The 26,290-nt window shown below is 40.4% G+C and overlaps 1 protein-coding gene across 1 annotated transcript in view; it reads left to right on the forward strand.

The window, feature by feature from the left end:
- Window positions 1-26,290, forward strand: part of LOC106090330 (octopamine receptor beta-2R) — a 578,458-nt gene that overhangs the window by 530,605 nt on the left and 21,563 nt on the right. The window contains exon 4 of the mRNA XM_059363600.1: window positions 1,351-1,449. Coding sequence (XP_059219583.1) covers window positions 1,351-1,449 — 99 coding nt within the window. The remainder of the gene's footprint in view (window positions 1-1,350; window positions 1,450-26,290) is intronic.

Genomic DNA, 26,290 nt, shown 5'->3' on the forward strand with positions numbered 1-26,290 from the left:
ATTCTTACTTCCAACAATTGTGTCAAATAAGGTTCTAATCGGTTCATAACCTGATATAGCTGCCATATAAACCGATCTGGGATCTTGACTTCTTGAGCCTCTAGAGGTCGCAATTATTATCCGATTTGCCTGAAATTTTGTACTACGGATCCTCTCATGACCATCAACATACGTGTTTATTATGATCTGAATCGGTCTACAGCCCGATACAGCTCCCATATAAATCGATCTCTCTTTTTTACTTCTTGAGCCCCCAAAGGGCACAATTCTTATTCGAATTGACTAACATTTTACACAGTTCTCCAACATGTAATTTAATTGTGGTCCAAACCGGACCATATCTTGATATCGCGCTAATAGCAGAGAAAATCTTTTCTTATTTGCCTAAGAAGAGATGCCGGGAAAAGAACTCGACAAATGCGATCCATGGTGGAGGGTATATAAGATTCGGCCCGGCCGAACTTAGCACGCTTTTACTTGTTTTTTCTAATTTCTCCCACTGTGCGACAGTTCTTTTTACCGAAATTTTTTACTGCGAAAATATTTAAAATAATTTCATTAGCATTTTGTGAGGGAATTGCGGACTTTGACAGAAAAATCATCGAAAATCTGATCTTTGCTCGACTTTGAAATTTCATCAAAGATGGATAGTGGTAACCTATGCTCCACAAACCAATTTCATTTGAATATGAGATCATCAATACCACGAGCTGTGAACGGTTCCTAACAAAAATGTCAATATATTGGGTTGCCCAAAAAGTAATTGCGGAGTTTTTAAAAGAAAGTAAATGCATTTTTGATAAAACTTAGAATGAACTTTAATCAAATATACTTCTTTTATACTTTTTTTCTAAAGCAAGCAAAAAGTAACAGCTGATAACTGACAGAAGAAAGAATGTAATTACAGAGTCACAAGCTGTGAAAAAATTTGTCAACGCCGACTATATGAAAAATCCGCAATTACTTTTTGGGCAACCCAAAAATTTCAAAAAAGTTAGTGAATGGCCTAAATAATCTTTCTGATCTTTTATTGAATGGTGTCCTAAGTAATTTGGCATTTACCTTCAACTTTCTTTGTGGATCCAAATGTAGCATAAGCTTAGAATACAAATATTTCGAGTGTATTTTAATAAAGGTCAAGTACAACTTACATTGTCTTTGTTTATTTTGCAGGCACCCAAGACAACTTGAACTTAATTTTTTTTTTTAATTTTAATATTAAAAGCAACGAATGTCTTGTTATCCTAGTTTATGCTACATATACTACGGTCTTTATGTTTACAGTAACATTTCATTAAATTTTCTTTTTTTACTTTCATTTCTTCTTTTTTTATTATTATCTCTTTGCAGAATCATAACGAATTATTTTGTAGTCTCCTTAGCCATGGCTGATATTATGGTCGCCATAATGGCCATGACATTTAACTTTAGTGTACAAGTCACGGGACGGTAAGTACAGCTAACGTATAACATGCTCATGGTATATATTCACCCTCACCCTCAGCGGCACCCCAGCATCCAACTCATATTCACTTTGGCATTCAGTCACTTTATCACTCATTCATTCATTCATTTACTCACTCACTTGTATCTGTACACACAATCGAACTTATTCATATTTACATATACCCAGCAAACATAATTGCTGGAGGATGTGTTATCCTTAACGGGGAACATAGATAAGGCAAAGAGAAGTAATACTTAAAGGACGAGAGCCAATGTGAACTAGGATTTTGGTTAAGTAATCTTCACGTTACACCCATAATCAAAGAGGGCTTTATGAAAATAATTTCAATTTTTAAGAAGTATTTTTAGTCAAATTTATTAACAAATGTTCGCTGGGCTTATATGCTACCGTGTATTTACCCTGGTATCTATGTATGTATGTGTCTTTATGCTGAATGAGGCTGAAAAGCCTGCACAATGTTTCTCTGTTTTTCGCTGACATCCTGTGAGATGAGGACACAAGGACTAAAAACTGCACAAAAATGCAGAATGTAAAAAAAAATGCATGAATGCAGGCAAGCAGAACATAGAAGGAAAAAACAACTCAACTAGAGGACAAACATGAAAATTTATGAATAGGAAGGACACATAACACAACAAAACGAAAAAAATACAACACAAGAGAGAAATACACACCAGCATTGTAGCCTTACAAAACATTGTGTGTGTTGTTGTTGTTGATGATTCTCACTAACACACACGCATGCATTCATACATCATTTGTCCATGGCACATAATCTTATGGCAACATTTTGTTTAGAAATTCTTGTTTTTTTTTTTTTTTTGAAAGATTTTTGAATTGCTTAAGTTACTGTATATGGCAAAACTTATTTGGGACACACTTTCTAAATATCTGGCATAAATAAAACATTTTCTTTTTTATTTTGAAGACTGAAGTTTTTAATAATGGTATGATTTACTCAAATGTTTTAGAAAAATCTTTAAATTCGTGTTAGAATGGTAACATGAAATATTAACAACATCTGTGAGTTAAAATCATGTAAGGCATTTGAAGCGAGGCAATGTATCAATGTTTTATTATTTAAATCCAGTTTAAATTCATGTCGAAGAAGTAAAACAAACGGCAATATTGTCTTAGAATTATTGTGGCTGCGAAAACCACTCCAACTGTGGAGCTATACGCAATATTTAACGCCAGATTTATAGCCACAAGAAAAAGGAAGAACTCGTAGGTAAAAGATTTAAGTGGATGAATGAATTCTTTGAAAGTAGCTAAAGATGGCAACATTGCTCTGAGGATAGAATAGAAAAAAAAAGGAACAAATGCTGCCGTTTGAGAACAGTTAGGAATATCTATTTGAAATATGGAATAGTTACAGCTAAGGTGTAACCGAGATGATTGCAATTTTCTGTAAACCAAGATTAAAATTGCAAAATTATAAGAAAACAAGAAAAAAGGCAATAATTTCGGCCGGGCCGAACTTTGGATACCCACCACCTCGGTTATCAAAATGCGGTGATAATTGCATACCTTATGTCCCATAGCAGCTATATTGAAATATGTTCCGATTTGGACCAAATATTAATAAGTAAAGTAGCTATATCTAAAAGTAAACCGATCTGAACCATATACAACACGGATGTCGAAAAGCCTAGCATAAGTCATTGTGTCCAATTTCAGTGAAATCGGATTAAAAATGCGCCTTTTATGGGGTCAAGACTTTAAATCGAGATATAGGTCTATATAGGGCTATATTCAAATCTGGACCAATCTAGGCCAAATTGCAGAAATATGTCAAAAGGTCTAAGGCAACTCACTGTCCCAAATTTCAGCAAAATCGGATAATTAATGTGTGTTGTATGGACCCAAGACCCTAAATCGGAGGATCGGTCTATATGGCAGCTATATCCAATTATAAACCGATATTGGCCAAATTGCAGATATATGTCGAAAGGCCTAAGACAACTCACTGTCTCAAATTTCAGCAAAATCGGATAATAAATGTGGCTTTTATGGGCCCAAGACCCTAAATCGGAGGATCGGTCTATATGGCAGCTATAACCAAATCTGGACCGATCTGGGCCAAATTAACGAAGAATGTCGAGGGGTCTAACACAACTCACTGTCCCAAATTTCAGCAAAATCGGAGAATAAATGTGGCTTTTATGGGCCTAAGACCTTAAATCGAGAAATCGGTCTATATGGCAGCTATAACCAAATTTAGACCGATCTGGGCCAAATTAACGAAGGATGTCGAAGGGCCTAACACAAGACAGGGACCAAAATTTCAGCAAAATCGGATAATAAATGTGGTTTTTATGGGCCTAAGACCCTAAATCGGAGGATCGGTCTATATATGCAGCTATATCCAAATCTGAATGGCTCTTGACCGAATTGCAGAAAGATTTCAAAGGGCCTAACACATCTCACTGTCCAAAATTTCAGCAAAATCGGAGAATAAATGTGGCTTTTATGGGCCTAAGACCTTAAATCGAGAGATCGGTCTATATGGCAGCTATAACCAAATTTGGACCGATCTAGGCCAAATTAACGAAGGATGTCGAAGGGCCTAACACAAGACAGTGACCAAAATTTCAGCAAAATCGGATAATAAATGTGGCTTTTATGGGCCTAAGACCTTAGATCGAAAGATCGGTCCATATGGCAGCTATTACCAAATCTGAACCGATCTGGGCCAAATTGAGGAAGGATGTCGAAGAGCCTAACACAACTCACTGTCCCAAATTTCAGCAAAATTGGGTAAAAAACGTGGCTTTTATGGGCCCAAAACTTAATGTTTTGAGATCGAGATCGAGAGATCGGTCTATATGGCAGCTATATCCAAATCTGGACCGATAAGGTCCAAAATAAAGAGGGATGTTGACTGGTCTAACACAACTCACTGTCCTAAGTTTCAGCAAAATCGGATAATAAATGTGGCTTTTATGGGCCTAAGACCATAAGGTCCAAATCTGGACCGATCTGAGCCAAATTAACGAAGAATGTCGATGGGCCTAAGACAAATCACTGTCCCAAATTTCAGCAAAATCTGATAATAAATGCGACTTTTAGGGGCCCAAGACCCTAAATTGGGTGGAGAGGGTCGGTCCCGCCGACGCTAAGACCTGAAACACAATTCATTTGAGGCCTTTATTGCCGTGATCCACATGTTCCGCTGAACTGCAGGACGGCAGGACGTAACCTCGATACTTTAATCCTTATATCAACATAAGATTCGAACTCTACTGTCACAGACCTTTCGTATAATTCCCATATTATTCTGAGTGAGTGGGCCATATTGTCCCAACCGGTTCAGATGTCCTGCTGGGGTGTTTTCAGGGATGGGGAGGCCCCTCAGACACCAACGAATACATGTCAGGTTTGTACTCTACTTTTAAAACCTCTCATTTGTTACCCATATTGCCCAAAGCGCTAAAAGTGTTCTGTTGGGTGGTGTTTTTGAGGGTAGGGTACCCCCCGACAGCCAAAGATAGCAACACATGCCAACCACTATGGGACGCGTTTCGTCTTTGGTTTGAAGACTTTTCAACCATATTAGGTGTATGGCTTCAAGGGTCGTGCGGTGGTATGTTGTATTTTTATATCAAATTTGTGAAAGAGTCCTGTTTGGGGTTTTTGGGGATGGGGGAACCCCCGAACACTAAGGTTGAAATTTGTATACCAAATTCGTATTTTACTCTTAAATGCCTTTCATTTAATAAACATATTGTCCCAATTGGTAAACTTGTCTGTTGGGATGGGTTTAAGGATGGGAAGACCTCCCGGGTTATTTGACCGCAAAATTTTATACCAATTTCGTGTTTTTATGATACCCCACATGGGCCCAAAACTTAATGTTTTGAGATCGAGATCGAGAGATCGGTCTATATGGCAGCTATATCCAAATCTGGACCGATAAGGTCCAAAATAAAGAGGGATGTTGACTGGTCTAACACAACTCACTGTCCTAAGTTTCAGCAAAATCGGATAATAAATGTGGCTTTTATGGGCCTAAGACCATAAGGTCCAAATCTGGACCGATCTGAGCCAAATTAACGAAGAATGTCGATGGGCCTAAGACAAATCACTGTCCCAAATTTCAGCAAAATCTGATAATAAATGCGACTTTTAGGGGCCCAAGACCCTAAATTGGGTGGAGAGGGTCGGTCCCGCCGACGCTAAGACCTGAAACACAATTCATTTGAGGCCTTTATTGCCGTGATCCACATGTTCCGCTGAACTGCAGGACGGCAGGACGTAACCTCGATACTTTAATCCTTATATCAACATAAGATTCGAACTCTACTGTCACAGACCTTTCGTATAATTCCCATATTATTCTGAGTGAGTGGGCCATATTGTCCCAACCGGTTCAGATGTCCTGCTGGGGTGTTTTCAGGGATGGGGAGGCCCCTCAGACACCAACGAATACATGTCAGGTTTGTACTCTACTTTTAAAACCTCTCATTTGTTACCCATATTGCCCAAAGCGCTAAAAGTGTTCTGTTGGGTGGTGTTTTTGAGGGTAGGGTACCCCCCGACAGCCAAAGATAGCAACACATGCCAACCACTATGGGACGCGTTTCGTCTTTGGTTTGAAGACTTTTCAACCATATTAGGTGTATGGCTTCAAGGGTCGTGCGGTGGTATGTTGTATTTTTATATCAAATTTGTGAAAGAGTCCTGTTTGGGGTTTTTGGGGATGGGGGAACCCCCGAACACTAAGGTTGAAATTTGTATACCAAATTCGTATTTTACTCTTAAATGCCTTTCATTTAATAAACATATTGTCCCAATTGGTAAACTTGTCTGTTGGGATGGGTTTAAGGATGGGAAGACCTCCCGGGTTATTTGACCGCAAAATTTTATACCAATTTCGTGTTTTTATGATACCCCACATAAGGTAGTATACAAAATCTCGCCTAAATCGGTGCACACATCTCCGAGATCTGGCGTTTTTTAAAATCGGTGTAAGGGGGAGGGTCTTCTTTAGAAGGCGGTCTTGCTAGTACTCCTACATTTTGATCTGTAATGCTGATATTTAAATTTTAAAATTTTTTTTTTTTTTTTTGCTAAATGTTCATAAACTTTTCTTGATCCTTAAAGCTAACATGTACGATATAAACTTTTAATAAATAAACCTATCCCCATTTATAATATGCTTCTGTCTTTTAACTTCCCTATTGTGGTGAGGTCAAAATTTGTTATGGTTTCAGTTCTATGGTCTTCAAAAAAAATTCGATACTGTTATTACTTCAACAAAATGCTCACCCATTCCGCTTCCCTCGCCAATTGAAAATGTTATTTTTGGCTACTTAATGTTCTCATGGAAGGGTAAATTTGAAGCTTTCATATCCTCGAAAAACTTGGTCCGTGGTATCAACACAAGCCTTCAGCCAACCTCACAATTTTTTTCCGTTTCCTTGAATTTTTCCTTATTTTACGCTACAATCCGCCAAAAGTATACTTAAGAATGTTTTCATAATGTAAATTAGTTGCAAATCCTTCACCCTGTTTCAGTTAGGGAGGGCATTATCAACTAAAGCTGCAATCTACAGTTGCAACTGCATTAAGGGATACAGTGGGGTACAAAGGCTATTAAAATGTTCAGAGAAAAAAATATTTTAGAGAAAAAAGGAAATAGCATAGATGTAGGCATTGACTACTTAAAAAAAAAAAATTAGTTAATGGTGAATTAATGGTCGTGGAGGGCCTTGAGGAGCTGATGGAATATTTCCGGTGTTACTACAAAAGGAGACCTACTATCTGGCGCCTCATCTGGTCACTGTTTTCACAGCGTGCATAGGACTTGCACATACTCCGAAAGCCTGGCTGGCACCACCTTTGCGGTGTTTAAACCAAAACCCGGCAAGGCAAGTTTGCCGGGTTTTGGCATATAGGCCTTTAGGACTTTGGTCCTAAGCCTTATGTCCTTTCTACTCAAAACCATGGAACACATTGTGGATAACTTGATAAAGAATAGGACATTCGGCGAACTGCTTAAATACATACAGCAATCCTATGTCGAGGGAAGGTCAGTGGTGACTGCCCTGCACGAGGTTGTGCAAAAAATAGAAGAATCCTTCGATGCCAAGACGTACACATTGCATTGACATCGAGGGGGCGTTTAATAATTTGCGGACCGACACACTGATCCAATCCTTAGACCAGTACCGGGTGGACTCGGTCTTTAGAGACTGAAGAAACCGTATGCTAAGGAACAGGTGGATAAATTGCAGGTCCCATGACATAAATATAAAAGAGAAAGTGGCCCGCCACAGGGCGCCATTTTATCGCCACTCCTATGGGTGATCACCATAAAAAACCTATCACGGACGCTAACTGAAATGAGGTTTGAACCCGTCTACTACGCTTCTAAGGTGTAAGGTTCCGAATCAGCTATGCAGAAGTGCCGAAAGGGTCCTATATATGGCATATGACTGGGCTAGACCCAGTGGTCTCAATGTTAATCCAGAGAAGACTGAAATATGCCTGTTCACGAGGAAGACGAAGGTGGGCCAATTTAATGCACCACGTTTTTATACCCTCCACCATAGGATGGGGGCATACTAATTTCGTCATTCTGTTAGTAACTACTCGAAATATTCGTCTGAAACCCCATAAAGTATATATATTCTTGATCATCGTGACATGTTATGTCGATCTAGCCATGTCCGCCCGTCTGTCGGTCTGTCCGTCCGTCTGTTTGTCGAAAGCAGTAAAGCTAACTGCTTGAAATTTTACACAAATACTTCTTATTAGTGTAGGTCGGTTGGGATTGTAAATAGGCCATATCGGTCCATATTTCGATATAGCTGCCACATAAACCGATCTTGGGTCTTGACTTCTTGAGCCGCTAGAGGGCGCAATTCTTATCCGATTGGAATGAAACTGTGCACGACGTGTTTTGTTATGATAGTCAACCACCATACCAAGTATGGTTCAAATCGGATGATAACCTGATACAGCTGCCATATAAACCGATCTTGGGTCTTGACTTCTTGAGCCGCTGGAGGGCGCAATTCTTATCCGATTGGAATGTAATTTTGCACGACGTGTTCTGTTATGATATTTAACCACTATGTCAAGTATGGTACATAACCTAATATAGCTGTCACATAAACCGATCTGTGGACTTGACTTCTTGAGCTTCTACAGGACGCAATTCCTATCCTGACAAGGTCCAATACTTAGCAGTGGTCTTGGATAGGAAACTTAATAGGAAGTGTCAAATTCAGGAGCACACTGAGAGGATTCACAGACGTTGGGCACTGTAGACGGACCGTAAGCTCGAAATGGTGCCTAAATCCGAGGATAGTCCACTGGCTCTATAGAAGCGTGATTAGACCAAAATATACTTACGCCTCAGTAGTTTGGTGGACTGCTATGGAGAAGACGTGCAACATAGGGACCATACAATAAATTCAGAGAACAAGTTGTCTTGGTATAGGCGGAGCGATGAGGACCACACCCACTAGGGCACTGAAGAAGATATGCGACCCATTGACATTCAGATTAAATGTGAGGCAGGCACTGCGGCTATGAGATTTAAGGCGATGAGAGAATGGTTTGAGGATGGGAGCAGCTCATAGCATCGTGGCGACGATAGGAAACCTGGAAGAAAGGGAAGAGGTTTCCGATAGGATATCTGAGACGGCACTTAAGATCGAGTGCTAGGCACTGCTGCCAGCGGCACACTCTTGGGCTGACGGAACTTTAGAATGGCCGCCTGAAACATCATGTTACACGGTTGGATCAAAGCTAGGGTACAGAGTGGGTCTGGGGGTCAACATTGAGATCCCAGAAACTGAGATCTGTTTTAGACTGCCTTAATATAATACGGTCCTGCAGGCGGAGATCCGGGCGATCACGGAATGCGTGAGGTTGTGTGGTACTAATGCGAGAGAGTCGAGTTTGAACATCTTTATGAACAGCAAAATGGCCATAAGGGCAATAATAACCATGGCGGTAAGGTCACGAACAGTCTAACAGTGTAAGAAGGAGACTAACGCCTTCTCTGAGGATGGCACAATCCGCATCGTTCGGGTGCCGAGCCATAACGGCGTAAGGGGGAATGAAAGGGCAGACGATTTGACGGTGAAAGCCAGAGGACTGCCGTCAAAAAACTTGGTTAACCCGAAGCCTTTCGGGTCGACGCAGACCGAGTTAAAGGAGTGGGCGACGAATGCGCAAACAACATTGTGGAACAGCGAAACGGTAGGTAGGATGGCGAAAATCCTATGGGGTGATCCAGATCGTAAGAAGACGAGGCTATTACTGAAAGGACGTATGAAGTAGGTCAGTATAACTTTTGGTGTCATAACGGGACACATAGGACTACGAGCTAACTTATGCAAAATCGTTGGCATCGCTAGTTTTTTGAGAGCACAACAAGCCGATTACTGGCTTAGGTGAAAGCAATATCCAAATCCAGACCGATCTGGGCCAAAGTAAAGAAAAATATAAAAGAGCCTAACACAACTCACTGTCCCAAATTTCGGCGATATCGAACAATAAATGCGCCTTTTATGGGCCCAAGACCTTAAATCAAGAAATCGGTATATACGGCAGATATATCCAAATCTTGACCGATCTGAGCCAAACTAAAGGAGAATGTCGAGGGGCCTAACACAACTCACTGTACCAAATTTTGGCAAAATCGAACAATAAATGCGCCTTTTATGGGCCCAAGACCTTAAATCGAGAAATCTGTATATACGGCAGATATATCCAAATCTGGACCGATCTGTGCCGTATTGCAGGAATATGTTGAAAGGCCTTACACAACTCACTGTCCCAAATTTCGGCGACATCGGACAATAAATGCGTCTTTTATTGTCCCAAAACCTTAAATCGAGAGATCAGTTTATATAGCAGCTATATCCAAATCTGGACCAAATTAAGATGTATTAAATTTTGACAAAATCGAACAATGCGCCTTTTATGGCCCCAAGACCTTAAATCGACATATCGGTCTATATGGCAGCTATATCCAAATCTGGACCGATCTGGGCCAAATTGAAGATAGATGTCGAAGGGCCTAACACAGCTCACCGTCCCAAATTTCGGCAAAATCCGATAGTAAACGTGGAATTTATGGACATAAGACCCTAAATCAACGGATCGGTGTAATATGGTAGCTTTATCAATATATAATCCGATATGACCCATCTTCAAACTTAACCTGATTATGGACAAAAAAAGAATCTGTGCAAAGTTTCAGCACAATATCTCTAATTCTAAAGACTGTAGCGTGATTTCAATAGACAGACGGACGGATTTGGCTAGATCGTCTTAGATTTTTACGCTGATCAAGAACCTATAAAGTATACTTTATAGGTTCTAAAGGCCAAAAAAAATTAGAAATTAGAATTTTTTTCCCCGATGTGACTCCTCACGAACCCCTCCCCGCCCAACATATCGTGTGGGAGTTTTTTCCAATAAGTAATTTTCTCTGGCGCACCCTGTATATTTTGTCATCTCTCCCTTCTTGTACTTTCTTCTTGGGAGAACTGAGGACCTTAGGTCTCCGAGTGAAGCAGCTGGTAATCGAGGTTGCTAGTTGCATGTTCTCCATCGTAATCTATCATAAGTACGGAAAAACGGGGAAGAATGGATGGATGGACGGACGATGGTACGGACGAAGGTACGGACGAAGGCACGGACGAAGGTACAGACGAAGGTACAGACGAAGGTACGGACAAAGATACGGACGAAGGTACGGACGAAGGTACGGACGAAGGTACGGACGAAGGTACGGACGAAGGTACGGACAAAGGTGCGGACGAAGGTGCGGACGAAGGTACGGACGAAGGTACGGACGAAGGAACGGACGAAGGTACGGACGGAGGTACGGACGAAGGTACAGACGAAGGTACGGACGAAGGTACGGACGAAGGTACGGACGAATGTACGGACGAAGGTACGGACGAAGGTACGGACGAAGGTACGGACGAAGGTACGGACGAAGGTACGGACAAAGGTACGGACGAAGGTACGGACGAAGGTACGGACGAAGGTACGGACGAAGGTACGGACGAAGGTACGGACGAAGGTACGGACGAAGGTACGGACGAAGGTACGGACGAAGGTACGGACGAAGGTACGGACGAAGGTACGGACGAAGGTACGGACGAAGGTACGGACGAAGGTACGGACGAAGGTACGGACGAAGGTACGGACGAAGGTACGGACGAAGGTACGGACGAAGGTACGGACGAAGGTACGGACGAAGGTACGGACGAAGGTACGGACGAAGGTACGGACGAAGGTACGGACGAAGGTACGGACGAAGGTACGGACGAAGGTACGGACGAAGGTACGGACGAAGGTACGGACGAAGGTACGGACGAAGGTACGGACGAAGGTACGGACGAAGGTACGGACGAAGGTACGGACGAAGGTACGGACGAAGGTACGGACGAAGGTACGGACGAAGGTACGGACGAAGGTACGGACGAAGGTACGGACGAAGGTACGGACGAAGGTACGGACGAAGGTACGGACGAAGGTACGGACGAAGGTACGGACGAAGGTACGGACGAAGGTACGGACGAAGGTACGGACGAAGGTACGGACGAAGGTACGGACGAAGGTACGGACGAAGGTACGGACGAAGGTACGGACGAAGGTACGGACGAAGGTACGGACGAAGGTACGGACGAAGGTACGGACGAAGGTACGGACGAAGGTACGGACGAAGGTACGGACGAAGGTACGGACGAAGGTACGGACGAAGGTACGGACGAAGGTACGGACGAAGGTACGGACGAAGGTACGGACGAAGGTACGGACGAAGGTACGGACGAAGGTACGGACGAAGGTACGGACGAAGGTACGGACGAAGGTACGGACGAAGGTACGGACGAAGGTACGGACGAAGGTACGGACGAAGGTACGGACGAAGGTACGGACGAAGGTACGGACGAAGGTACGGACGAAGGTACGGACGAAGGTACGGACGAAGGTACGGACGAAGGTACGGACGAAGGTACGGACGAAGGTACGGACGAAGGTACGGACGAAGGTACGGACGAAGGTACGGACGAAGGTACGGACGAAGGTACGGACGAAGGTACGGACGAAGGTACGGACGAAGGTACGGACGAAGGTACGGACGAAGGTACGGACGAAGGTACGGACGAAGGTACGGACGAAGGTACGGACGAAGGTACGGACGAAGGTACGGACGAAGGTACGGACGAAGGTACGGACGAAGGTACGGACGAAGGTACGGACGAAGGTACGGACGAAGGTACGGACGAAGGTACGGACGAAGGTACGGACGAAGGTACGGACGAAGGTACGGACGAAGGTACGGACGAAGGTACGGACGAAGGTACGGACGAAGGTACGGACGAAGGTACGGACGAAGGTACGGACGAAGGTACGGACGAAGGTACGGACGAAGGTACGGACGAAGGTACGGACGAAGGTACGGACGAAGGTACGGACGAAGGTACGGACGAAGGTACGGACGAAGGTACGGACGAAGGTACGGACGAAGGTACGGACTAAGGTACGGACTAAGGTACGGACGAAGGTACGGACGAAGGTACGGACGGACGGAACGACAAACGGAAGGACGGATGGAACGAAATATATGAAGGAAAGACACATGGAGAAACATGTTGAAAAACATCGGACCGACAAATAGCATGGACAAACAGACAAAGATTGCTGGATCGATTTTGACATGGGATTTGAGCATATTTTTATTTTACAGGGTCCCTCCTTCGACGGAGGGTTTAGAAATCAGAAGACCTCGAAATACACTTTTGTTTATTATTTCCCCACAATTCACAAAATTGCTTTAAGGTGTTGACGAACTCTATACCTAGAAGAAATTTTGTTTTATATTAAATTCAATGTTGCATACTATGTCTGTTATCGACACCAATGTGCAATGTTGCCTGTTAAGCCAGCTGCATAACTGTAAAAGTTTTGAAAATATTTATATATGCAAAACTATATCGTTGTTTATAGTTTATCAACATAAATTTAAGGCCAAAACCCCTTTGCTGGTAGCATGTAAAATCAACACAATAACATTGGCTTAAAGTTGACTAACTAAAAGCGGATGCACAGAGTAAAGTCTTTAATGTTGAGCACATATGGGCCACCATATAGATTGTGCAATGAGGTTAGTGTGCTTGTGGCCATTATCGTTATGGCTTATTATGTTACCCATGAATGTGGCATATGCGATAAAAACTAAGGTTTTTATAAATTTTGTTATGTATGAGTGCTGTTTGGCAAATATGTTACAAAAGTTTTTAATAGGTCAAATTTGATTTAATAATCTAATATATTGTCTTCTCGTTGTACCTCCAACATAGGGGAAAATAAAATATTTTAAACATCTAATAGCGGTGGAGAGTTCATCATGTGCATCATATGTTAGGTGGACGTTAATACAAAATAAGTAAAAGCGTGCTAAGTAAGGCCGGGCCGAATCTTATATACCCTCCACCATGAACCGCATTTGTCAAGTTCTATGTTGGGAATCTCTTTCTAAGTAATCAAAGGATAATGAAAAAGAATTGCTTTGCTCATGGAGCTATATCAGCTTCATTTCGGACCATACTTGGTTTGTATGTTGGAGACCATATCAGAATTCATCGCACAAAATTTCAGCCAATTCAAATAAGAATTGCACCCTTTAGAGGATCAAGAAGTATAGATCCGTTTATACGGGAGATACATCAGGTCACGGTCCGGTTCAGACTATATCTTATAAATAAAAATTAATTTGTGTTTGTTTGCCGGTTATCATGCATTGGGTATATACTGCAGTTGTCAGACCTATTATGCTATATGATGTTGTGGACTGGTGGACGGCACTTCAAAAGTCCACCCACTATTCAATACTCAACCTGGTCCAAAAGACGACTTGTTTGTGCATCACAGCCGCACTGAGGATGACACCATCTAATACACTGAATTTTATGCTACATGTAATGACCCTGGATATTGTGGCTAGGAAAATGGCTGCGACCACTGCCGTGAGGCTAAGGGAGCTTTATCTTTGGTAATGTGTTAGCTACGGACACTATGTTATCCTTGATACAATATCCGATGTTCCAGACAATGTGGATTACACTCTGCCTGAGCCGCTTTTTGATAAAAAGTACTGTACCACTATTCCTGATAGAACCGATTGGTACTACGATATCCCTTGCTACAGAAGTTACCACCAGGTGGACTTTGGGGTGTACTCTAAATATCTAAAACTGCTCATATCGAAAAGGTTAACCGACCACTACAGTGTGTAGTGCAATTAAAGAAGTGGTGGAATGGCTAAGATATAATGTCACAACAACGATTGGCATAAATATCTTCTCAGAAAGCCAGACAGCCATTAAATCCCTGGAGAACCTATTTCTGAATACAAAAACCGTCCTTGACTGTCGCTGATCTCTCGAGATGGCCGAACAGTTCAAAATTCACCATTTCTTGGAGCCGGGCCACAGAAATATCCCAGGGAATTGTAAAGCGGACGAGATACCATTTCAGGGGAACTGGTATCTGTGGGTATGCTGAGTTTGCAATATCATGCCCGAAGGACAACGAATGATAGATAGGTCACAAAGAGGAGGCTGTGAGTATTCCATAACTGTGTTGCCTAATCTAAACTTGAAGAGGTCTCCTGCTTTGCTCCCAATGGCTAGAACAGACGTCGCAGTCATTGTGTCTATCATGACAGGTCACTGTCTAATAAGAAAACATGCTGACAGACTGAAGGATGCCAGTAACGACTTTTGCAGAAGCTTTGATGAAATCGAAGAAGAAGAGACTATAGAACACCTTCTGTGTGTGTGTCACGCACTAAAGTGGAACTCCAGAATGAGTTCTCATTCTCATTTCATTGAGGACCTGTCTGATTAAGCGGCTGTGAACGGGTTTTTTGAAGCGATCTGGATGGTTCAAGGGTAGGAACTATTGTAGAAGGTATCTTCCTTCTTCTGTTTCTGTGATACTCATAAATAGGCCATATCGGTCCATGTTTTGATATAGCTGCCATATAAACCGATCTAAGGTCTTAACATATTAAGCTTCTAGAAGGCGCAGTTCTAATCCGATTTGGCTAAAATTTCGCATGACGTGTTTTGTTATGATTTCCAACAACTGTGCTTAGTATGGTTCAAATCGGCTATAACCTGCTATAGCTGTCATATAAACCGATCTGGGGTCTTGACTTCTTGAGCCTCTAGGGGACGCAATTCCTGTCCGATTTGGCTGAAATTTGGCATGACGTGTTTTGTAATGACTTTCAACAATTGTACTAAGTATGGTTCAAATCGGTCCATAACCTGATATAGCTGTCATATAAACCGATCAGGGATATAGACTTCGTGAGCCTCTAGAGGACGTAATTATTATCCGATTTGGCTGAGACTTTGTACAACGATTTCCCCATTAACCTCCAATATACGTGTCAAATATGGTCTGAATCGGTCTTTAGCCAGATACAGCTCCCATATAAACCGATCTCCCTATTTTAGTTCTTGAGCCTTTAAAGGGCGCAATTTTTATCCGATTTGACCGAAATTTAGCATGCAGTGTTTTGTTATGACTTCCAACAATTGTACTAAGTGTGGTTTAAATCGTGCTATAACCTGATACAGCTGTCATATAAAAGGATCTGGGGTCTTGATTTCTATGACTGGTATTTCTTTATTTGAAAAGTCATTCAAAGAACTTGAAAAATGCGATCCATGGTGGAGGGTATATAAAATTCGACCCGGCCGAACTTAGCGCGATTTTACTTGTTTTTAATCCCACCACCGATGGATGGTTTTTCGTTTTGTCATTCCGTATATATTCTTGATCAGCTTAAAAATCTAAGGCAATCTAGCCATGTCCGTCCGTCTGTCCGTCCGTCCGTCTGTCTGTTGAAATCACACTACAGTCTTTAAAAAATGAAATGTTGAGCTGAAACTTTGCACAGATTCTTTTTTTGTCCATAAGCAGGTTAAGTTCGAAGGTGGGCTATATCGGACTATATCTTGATATAGCCCCTATATTGACCGATTTAGGGTCTTAGACCCATAAAATCCACATTTATTATCCGATTTTGCTGAAATTCGGGGCAGTGAGTTGTGTTAGGCCAGTCAACAGCCTTCTTTAATTTGGCCCAGATCGGTCCACATTTGGATATAGCTGCCATATTGACCGATCTCTCGATTTAAGCTTTTGGAGCCATAAAAGGCGCATTTATTATTCGATATTCCTGAAATTTGGGACAGTGAATTGCGTTAGGCCAATCGACATATATTTTTAATTTGGCCCAAATCGGTCCAATTTTATATATAGCTGCCATATAGACCGATCTCCTGATTTAAGGTATTGCGCCCATAAAAGCCGCATTTATTGTCCGATTTTGCCAAAATTTGGGACAGTGAGTTGTGTTAGGCTCTTCGACATCCTTCTTCTATTTGGCCCAGATCGGTCCAGATTTAGATATATGAGCCATATAGACCGATATCTCGATTTAAAGTCTTGGGCCCCATGAAAGGCGCATTTATAATCCGATTTCACTGAAATTTGATACCGTGACTTATGTTAGGCTTTTCGACATCCATGTTGTATATGGTTCAGATCGGTTGTTTTTTAGATATAGCTACCAATGTTTATACATAATAGAACAATGACTTGTACTTAATAGTATTTGTTCCAAATCGGAACACATTTCGATTTATCTACATTGGGGCATATGGTATGCATTTTTCACCGGATTTTGACGAAAGGTTGTTCACATATATACCGGAGGTGGTGGGTATACACAGATCGGCCGGGCCAAACTTCACACCTAGTTCTACTCATTCCAGAGTAAGCATGCTTTCGACGGACAGACAAACAAACAGCACCCTGCAGAACATGTTTAAGGATTCCGGACAGACAGAATGTCGGATGCACCCTACGAAACAGTTATGAACCGGCTCACAATGTTCAGGGTTATAAACCTATTTTTAAAGGTTAGTATGCCCCCATCCTATGGTGCAGGGTTTTTAACAAATTTCTGTATAATCCCATAAAAAGTTTGAAATTTTTAAAATTGCATTTAATATCCTAAATTTAATATAACCATAATCGTTTCAATAGTTTTTTTTTTCTCTTTAGATAAACTTTTGGCAAAACTCCATTTTTGCTTACGGCAAAAATGAAATTAAAATGTCAACCTAGTTTTTGCCTTTGAGAAAATTGCCATTATTTTAAATAGTTGCACAAAGACATGCACTGACTAACATTTTGTCCGTGACATGACCGCAAAAGTGTAGAAAGTGTTGAAGACATGATTTAAATGAATTTTAATTGGGTCAACAATTTCTTGCGCTGACATGGAAATTCCAATGACTACCATAGTGCAAAAAGCGAAAAACAAACAGACTTTAGAAGGCTTCATCAGACAACAAATAGTGGTGGCAAGTGGTAAATGAATCACCCAGAAATGAAAATGAAGACTAACGTGGCAAGTGAAGTGGCAAGTGAAATTCCGAATAAAACAAAAGTCTTTATGTGGAAATATCCAAAAAAAATGGAAACTATGAGGGTGACTGGGTCCCTTGTGCCTTTTTCAGTTTTAGATAGACATTCTGACAGGTTTTATTTTGTGTTTTAATTTTGTGAACTGACTCAGCAAAGTGTTCAAATAATCAACATTTGTGCTATATTCCTTCCTTCAAGTATAAAAAATAACCCTTGAAATGTCTTTTTTTCTTTTTACATGCAACACTCAACTCAGATGCAAAATATCTGAGAAAAATGCCCCCCTTTGGAAGATAGTCTGTAAATATTTTTCAATGTTCAATGTTTTTAGTTGGTAGCACTTAATAGTGGTTCCTTATTTTGATGCCAACCAAAGAACAACATTTTAATTAAATGAATTTGGGTAAAAGGCGAACAAAAAACTAAAAAAAGAGAAGCAGGTTACAGAAAACAAAAACAATTGTGCAGACAGTTTGGAGTTGTTTTTTGCAAAAACCCATAAGCTGAAAAAGGAGATGATTTAGTTTTTTTTTCATTTTACTTGTCTATAAACAGTTTGAGCAAGTTTCTTTTGCTTGGCTCAACCTAATAAAGGAACAAGCAAAAAGGCATTCAGTTCGGCCGGGCCCAACTTTGGATACCTACCACCTCGGGTGTATATGTAAACCCCCATTTCGCCATAATCTGGTGAAAATTGGATAACTTATGCACCCAAATTCGGCACGGACATTGAGTGGTCTAATAAATATAAGCCACTGTTGAATTTTGTATTTAAAATTTTTTGAGCTTCAGACCCTTAACCGGCATATCGGTCTATATGACAGCTAAAGGGTGATTTTTTTGAGGTTAGGATTTTCATGCATTAGTATTTGACAGATCACGTGGGATTTCAGACATGGTGTCAAAGAGAAAGATGCTCAGTATGCTTTGACATTTCATCATGAATAGACTTACTAACGAGCAACGCTTGCAAATCATTGAATTTTATTACCAAAATCAGTGTTCGGTTCGAAATGTGTTCATTCACCGTAACGTTGCGTCCAACAGCATCTTTGAAAAAATACGGTCCAATGATTCCACCAGCGTACAAACCACACCAAACAGTGCATTTTTCGGGATGCATGGGCAGTTCTTGAACGGCTTCTAGTTGCTCTTCACTCCAAATGCGGCAATTTTGCTTATTTACGTAGCCATTCAACCAGAAATGAGCCTCATCGCTGAACGGTGAATGAACACATTTCGAACCGAACACTGATTTTGGTAATATAATTCAATGATTTGCAAGCGTTGCTCGTTAGTAAGTCTATTCATGATGAAATGTCAAAGCATACTGAGCATCTTTCTCTTTGACACCATGTCTGAAATCCCACGTGATCTGTCAAATACTAATGCATGAAAATCCTAACCTCAAAAAAATCACCCTTTATAACTAAATACAGACCGATCTTTACCATATTTGGCCTAAAGCTATTCACTGTTTCAATTTTCAGCGAAATCGGATAAAAAATAAAGCCTTATGGGCTACAGACCCTTTATCGGCAGATCGCTCTGTATGCGATACAAACCATACTTGGGACGGACGTCGGGAGACCTAAAGCTACCCACTGTCTCAAATTTCAACGAAATCGGGTAATAAATAGAGCTTTTATGGGTTTCAGACCCTTTATCGGCAGATCGGTCAATATGGCAGCTATATTTAAATATAGTCCGATCTGTACCATTTTTGGGTAGGTAGGTTGAGAGTCTTTAAACTGCGCACTATTCCAAATTTCAGCGAAATCGGATAAAAAGTAAATCTTTGATGGGCTTCAAACCCTTTATCGGGAGATCGGTTTATATGACAGCTATATTTAAATATGGACGGATCTAGTCCATATTTAGGTCAGATGTCGGAAGGCTTAAAATAACACACTGTTGCAATTTTCGACGAAATCGGGTAATAAATAAAACTTTTATCTGCTTCAGACCCTTTATCGGGAGATCGGTCTATATGGTAGCTATATCTAAATATAGTCCGATCTGAACCATATTTGGGTCAGATGTTAGGAGGCTTGAAAAAACCCACTACTTTAAATTTCAGGGAAATCGGATAAAAAGTAAAGCTTTTATGGCCTTCAGACCCTTTATCGGGAGATCGGTCTATATGGCAGTTATATCTAAATATAGTCCGATCAAAATTATTTTTGGTCAGATGTTGGGAGGTTTAAAAAAACTCACTGTTGCAAATTTCAGCGTAATCGTGTAATAAATAAAACTTTTATGGTCTTCAGACCCTTTATCGGGAGATCGGTCTATATGGCAGCTATATCTAAATATGGACGGATCTAGTCCATATTTAGGTCAGATATCGGAAGGCTTCAAATAACCCACTGTTTCAAATTTCAGCGAAATCGGTTAACAAATAAAACCTTTTATGGGCTTCAGACCCTTCATCTGGCAACTATATTTAAATATGGTCCGATCTGTACCATATTTGGGTCGAATGTCGAGAGTCTTAAAACTGCGCATTGTTTCAAATTTCAGTGAAATCGGGCAAAAATTAAAGCTTTTATGGCCTTCAGACCCTTTATCGGGAGATCGGACTATATGGCAGCTGTATCTAAATATCGTCCGATACAAACCATATTTGGGACGGACGCCGGGAGACCTAAAACTACCCACTGTTGCAAATTTCAGCGAAATCGGGTAATAAATAAAACTTTTATGGTCTTCAGACCCTTTATCAGGAGATCGGTCTATATGGTAGCTATATCTAAATATAGTCCGATCTGAACCATTTTTGGAACAGTTATCAAAAATCGGATGAAAAATAAAATTTTTATGGGCATTAGACCCTTTATCGGCAGATCGGTCTATATATCAGCTATATCTTAATATTGTCCTATTTGGCCCGTTCAAGAACCTAACCAGCGTACATCAAAAAGACGTCTGAAGGCTCTAGAGTGATTACAACGGACGGACGGTCATACTTATAGACACACGGACATCGTTAAATCGTCTTATAATTTTACGACGATCCGAAATATATTGGGTTGCCCAACAAGTAATTGCGGATTGTTTAAAAGAAAGTAATGAACTTTAATCAAATATAGTTTTTTTTACACTTTTTTCTAAAGAAAGCTAAAAGTAACAGCTGATAACAGACAGAAGAAAGAATGCAATTACAGAGTCACAAGAAAAATCCGCAATTACTTTTTGGGCAAGCCAATATATACTTCGTAGGGTCGGAAAATGATATTTCGATATGTCCTACGGTGGTGGGTATAAAAATATATGGCCGTTTAGAGGATCTGGGAGCTCGAGAAGTTTTTCCAATTTTTTAATAAAAATTGCCTATGTTGAAATACATATAGCACCATTTTAAGTTGACGAGTTCAAGCTTCAGTTAAAAAGCATCCACAGCATGTCCTCTTTACAAGGAGAAAGGAAAAAAGTAAAAGCTTGCTAAGTTCGGCCGGGCCGAATCTTATACACCCTCCATCTTGGATCGCATTTGTCGAGTTCTTTTCCTGACATATCTTCTTAGACAAAACAGGATATAAGAAAAGATTTGCTCTGCTATTAGAGCGATATCAAGATATGGTCCGATTTGGACCACAATTAAATTATAAGTTTGAGACCTGTGTTAAATGTCAGTCAATTCGAATAAGAATTGCGCCCTTTGGAGGCTCAAGAAGTAAAATAGAGAGATCGATTTATATGAGACCTATATCGGGCTATAGACCGATTCAGACCATAATAAACACATATGTTGATGTTCATGAGAGAATCCGTCGTACAAAATTTCAGGCAAATCGGATAATAATTGCGACCTCTAGAGGCTCAAGAAGTCAAGATCCCAAATCGGTTTATATGACAGCTATATAAGGTTTATGGACCGATTTTATCCATACTTGGCACAGTGGTTGGATATCATAACAAAATACGTTTTACAAAATTTCATTCCAATCGGATAAGAATTGCGCACTCTAGAGGCTCAAGAAGTCAAGACCCAAGATCGGTTTATATGGCAGCTATATCAAAACATAGACTGATATGGCCCATTTACAATACCAGCCGACCTACACTTATAAGAAGTATTTGTGCAAAATTTAAAGCGGCTAGCCTTATTCCTTCGGAAGTAAGCGTGCTTTCGACAGACAGACGGACGGACGGACGGACAGTCGGACGGACGGACATGGCTAGATCGATATAAAATGTCGCGACGATCAAGAATATATATACTTTATGGGGTCTCAGACGAATATTTCGAGTAGTTACAAACAGAATGACGAAATTAGTATACCCCCAATCCTATGGTGGAGGGTATAAAAACTAAGGTACTTATGCAAGTTTTTTTTTAATAATGAAAATCCTTTTCTTTAAGGAAAAAATACATTTTTTAACATTTTTTGATTTCCAATCTGTATAACTTTAACTGAATTATCAGATGTGGACACTTGTATGTCCCCAAAACCAGTGAACTTATTGCTATTCTCAATCAAACTAGGGATTTTCAAGCCCTATCCAGTAGAAATTTTGAAAATCGGCCACAAATGAAGATTTGGCAGCCCGAAAATTTTTTCGAAATACCGAGGTAACCAAAAGTTTCGGGGTCTGTCAAAAAGCGCCCGGACAACTAGGGCCTTGAAATATTGCACACGATCTCGCTAACACTTCAGCTCTCACCATTTCAAATTTCAAAGGGATATCTCTACCCATTATCACACGACATATTTTTTAGTAGTTTTTTTTTAGAGATTTTCTTCCACTGTGCGACATTTGTGGGGTACTTTGACAAGTAAAAATTCTCCCTAAAAAGCTGCACTGTTCGTGGCGCTGTTCCTTAATGTTCACGGGCAAATTTTGCAATTTGCATATCAGATCATGAGATTTTCTCATACTATGCGACATTTGTGAGATACTTTGACAAGTAAAATTTTCTCCCTAAAGAGGCGTTCGCCCATGTTCCTTAATGGAATGTTCACGGGCAAATTTACAATTTGCATATCAGATCATGAACCAATCTCAATGATATTAAACACTGATGTGAAAAGGAAATCTTCGAGCATTCACTACAAAGGCCCTAGAATTCTAATCGAGTGATCGGTTTATATGGAAGCTATATCTAAACATGAACAGATTTGGCCTATTTTCAGTCTCAACTGACCTACATCAATGAGAATTATTTTTTCGTAATCTCAAGCGGCTGGCTTTGCTCCTGCGAAAGTAAGGATACTTTCGGGCGCATGAACGAAGGGAGGGAAACGGTTAGATCCACCTAAAATATCTTGGCGATCAAAAATATATGTTACACTAATATTTCGAGGTCTAGCATATCAGATCATGACGAAGTTTTTTGCCACCATCCGATGGTGGATGGTATGAAGTATAGGTGTAAAGGTAAAGAAAAAGTTTGAAATATATGAAAAGCAAAAAGAAATTGCAAAATTAAAGAATTGAAAATTAAAATTGAAATTCCAATCTATCCGGAACGCCCACATGTATGGGAATCCCAGAGTGTGTACTCGGTGAGTGCCTACCAGTTATCCTGCTCTTCTGCGCAAATATGAACGCGTGTGTAGGATTTCATTGTGTCCCCCTTCGAAATCATCCCATCTTATCCACGTACTTAAGCAGACAGTTACATATGCAAGATTCGGCCTTCGGGGATAAAACCGCGTACAAAGATGCGAACATGAGCAGGACAAGTGCGACTCCTCGTCATCCTCATCAAGATATTCTACTCAATTATCATTATGCGGGATAACACAGCACGTGGGAAAATGCCCATCGCAGAGTACCCGGTAATAACTTTTGCAACTGTACTCAGTGACTTCTTAGCACAGGCCAGCAGTTCCTCCTATCAGTCCCTGTTCAACGATATGCCAATACAAACATCCTACCACGCACTTTGACCTCACTGTCCTGCCACATAAAAGCAATTACCATTAAAAACCGATATGGCTTTGTTCATGTTTGTATGTATATATTCCCCATTGGCAGAATTTATATCAATGACACACTCAAAAAAAAAAAATTAAAACTCATTGAATTTCCGATCATTCACAACTCTAGTTGTCTATTCCCGATAACATGCCCGCAACCCAAAAGCAGAATGTGAAAAAAACAAATTTCAATAAAATATTCATATACACGTACATACAACGAATTTAAAGTTCGCACATTCGTATGCCATTGGAAATGGAAAATTTTGCAAAACGTTTCAATTGAAACAAAAATGACCGTTACATCAAAATGATATGTCTAATACTCGTATGTGTTACTAAAGCAACAAGCGTGCAGTTGTATTAAATCTAAACCATATTTTTATGTGATTAACATAAACGTAGTAGCGGAGAGGAGTTAAATTAAAGTAAGAATGAAAATCGAATTTCAAGAAGATTTTTTTATACCCACCACCATAGGATAAGGGGTACATTCAGTTAGTCATTCCGTTTGCAACACATTGAAATATCCATTTCAGACCCTATAAAGTATATATATTTAGGATCGTCGTAAAATTCTAAGACGATTTAACGATGTCCGTGTGTCTGTCCGTCTGTCCATTTGCCCGTCTGTCTTTTGTTATCACTCTACAGCCTTCAAAAATTGAGATATTGAGATGAAATTTGGCGCAGATTCGTATTTTTGCTGCACGGAGGTCAAATTCTTGAACGGCCCAAATCGGACCATATTTGAACATAGCTGCCATATAGACCGATTTCGTAGAGATTTTGACACCGTCAGTTATTTAAAGCCTCGCGACATCTAACCCAAATATGGTTCAGTTCGGGATTTATTTGGATATAGCTGCCACGCATCACTATGGATATATTTATTATGAAAATGTATTATAACACTACTATATCCATATTGATATTCAAATATAGACCGATCTTAATCATATTTGGTCCAGGTGACGAGAAGCTCTATACAAGTAACAGTTGGAAATTTCAGTGAAATCGGGTAATTCGGATAATCGCTCTATGCTATTACTAAATCCGATACGATTCGATCTAGACCATATTTGGGTTCGATGTCGGGAGTCTTAAAGGAGCTCACTGTTTCACATTTCAGCAGAATCGGATTATAAATGCGCCTTTTATGGGTCCAAGACTTTATATCGAGAGATTGGTCTATATGGCAGCTATATCCAAATCTGAACCGATCTAGGCCTATTCAAAGAGATATGTCGAAAGGCCTAACACAAATTACTGTCCCAAATTTCGGCGACATCGGACAATAAATGCGACTTTTATGAGCCCAAAACCTTAAATCTAGAGATCAGTCTATATGAGAGCTATATCCAAATCTGAACCGATCTGGGCCAAATTGAAAAAGGATGTCGAAGGCCAACTCACTGTCCCAAATTTCGGCGACATCGGACAATAAATGCGCCTTTTATGGCCCCAAAACCTTAAATCGAGAGATCGGTCTATATGACAGCTATATCCAAATTTGTATCGATCTGGGCTTAATTGAAGAAGGATGTCAAGGGGCTTAACTTAACTGATTATCCCAAATTTCGGCGACATCGGACAATAAATGCGACTTTTATGAGCCCAAAACCTTAAATCTAGAGATCGGTCTATATGGCAGCTATATCCAAATTTGTATCGATCTGGGCTAAATTGAAGAAAAATGTCAAGGGGCTTAACTCAACTAATTATTCTAAATTTCGGCGACATCGGACAATAAATGCGACTTTTATGAGCCCAAAACCTTAAATCTAGAGATCAGTCTATATGACAGCTATAACCAAATCTGTACCGATCTGGGCCAAATTGAAGAAGGATGTCAAAGGACCTAACACAACTCACTGTCCCAAATGAAGGCATAATCGGACAATAAATGAGGCTTTCTATGGCCCCAAAACCTTAAATCGAGAGATCGGTCTATATGGCAGCTATATCCAAATCTGTTCCGATCTGGGCTAAATTGAATAGGGATGTAAAGGGGCTTAACTTAACTAATTGTCCCAAATTTCGGCGACATCGGACAATAACTGCGCCTTTTATGAGCTCAATACCTTAAATCTAGAGATCGGTCTATATAACAGCTATATCCAAATCTGTACCGATCTGGGCCAAATTGAAGAAAAATGTCAAGGGGCTTAACTTAACTAATTATTCTAAATTTCGGCGACATCGGACAATAAATGCGCCTTTTATGAAGCCAAAACTTTAAATCGAGAAATCGGTCTATATAGCAGCTATAACCAAATCTGGACCGATCAGGGCCAAAACACGTCAAAGGGCCTAAGACAACTCACTCTGCCAAATTTCAGCAAAATCAGATAATAAATGTAGTATTTATGCGCCTAAGACCCTAAATCGGAGGATCGGTTTATAT

The sequence above is a fragment of the Stomoxys calcitrans genome, chromosome 2, assembly GCF_963082655.1.
Source record: "Stomoxys calcitrans chromosome 2, idStoCalc2.1, whole genome shotgun sequence".
Lineage (NCBI taxonomy): Eukaryota > Metazoa > Arthropoda > Insecta > Diptera > Muscidae > Stomoxys > Stomoxys calcitrans.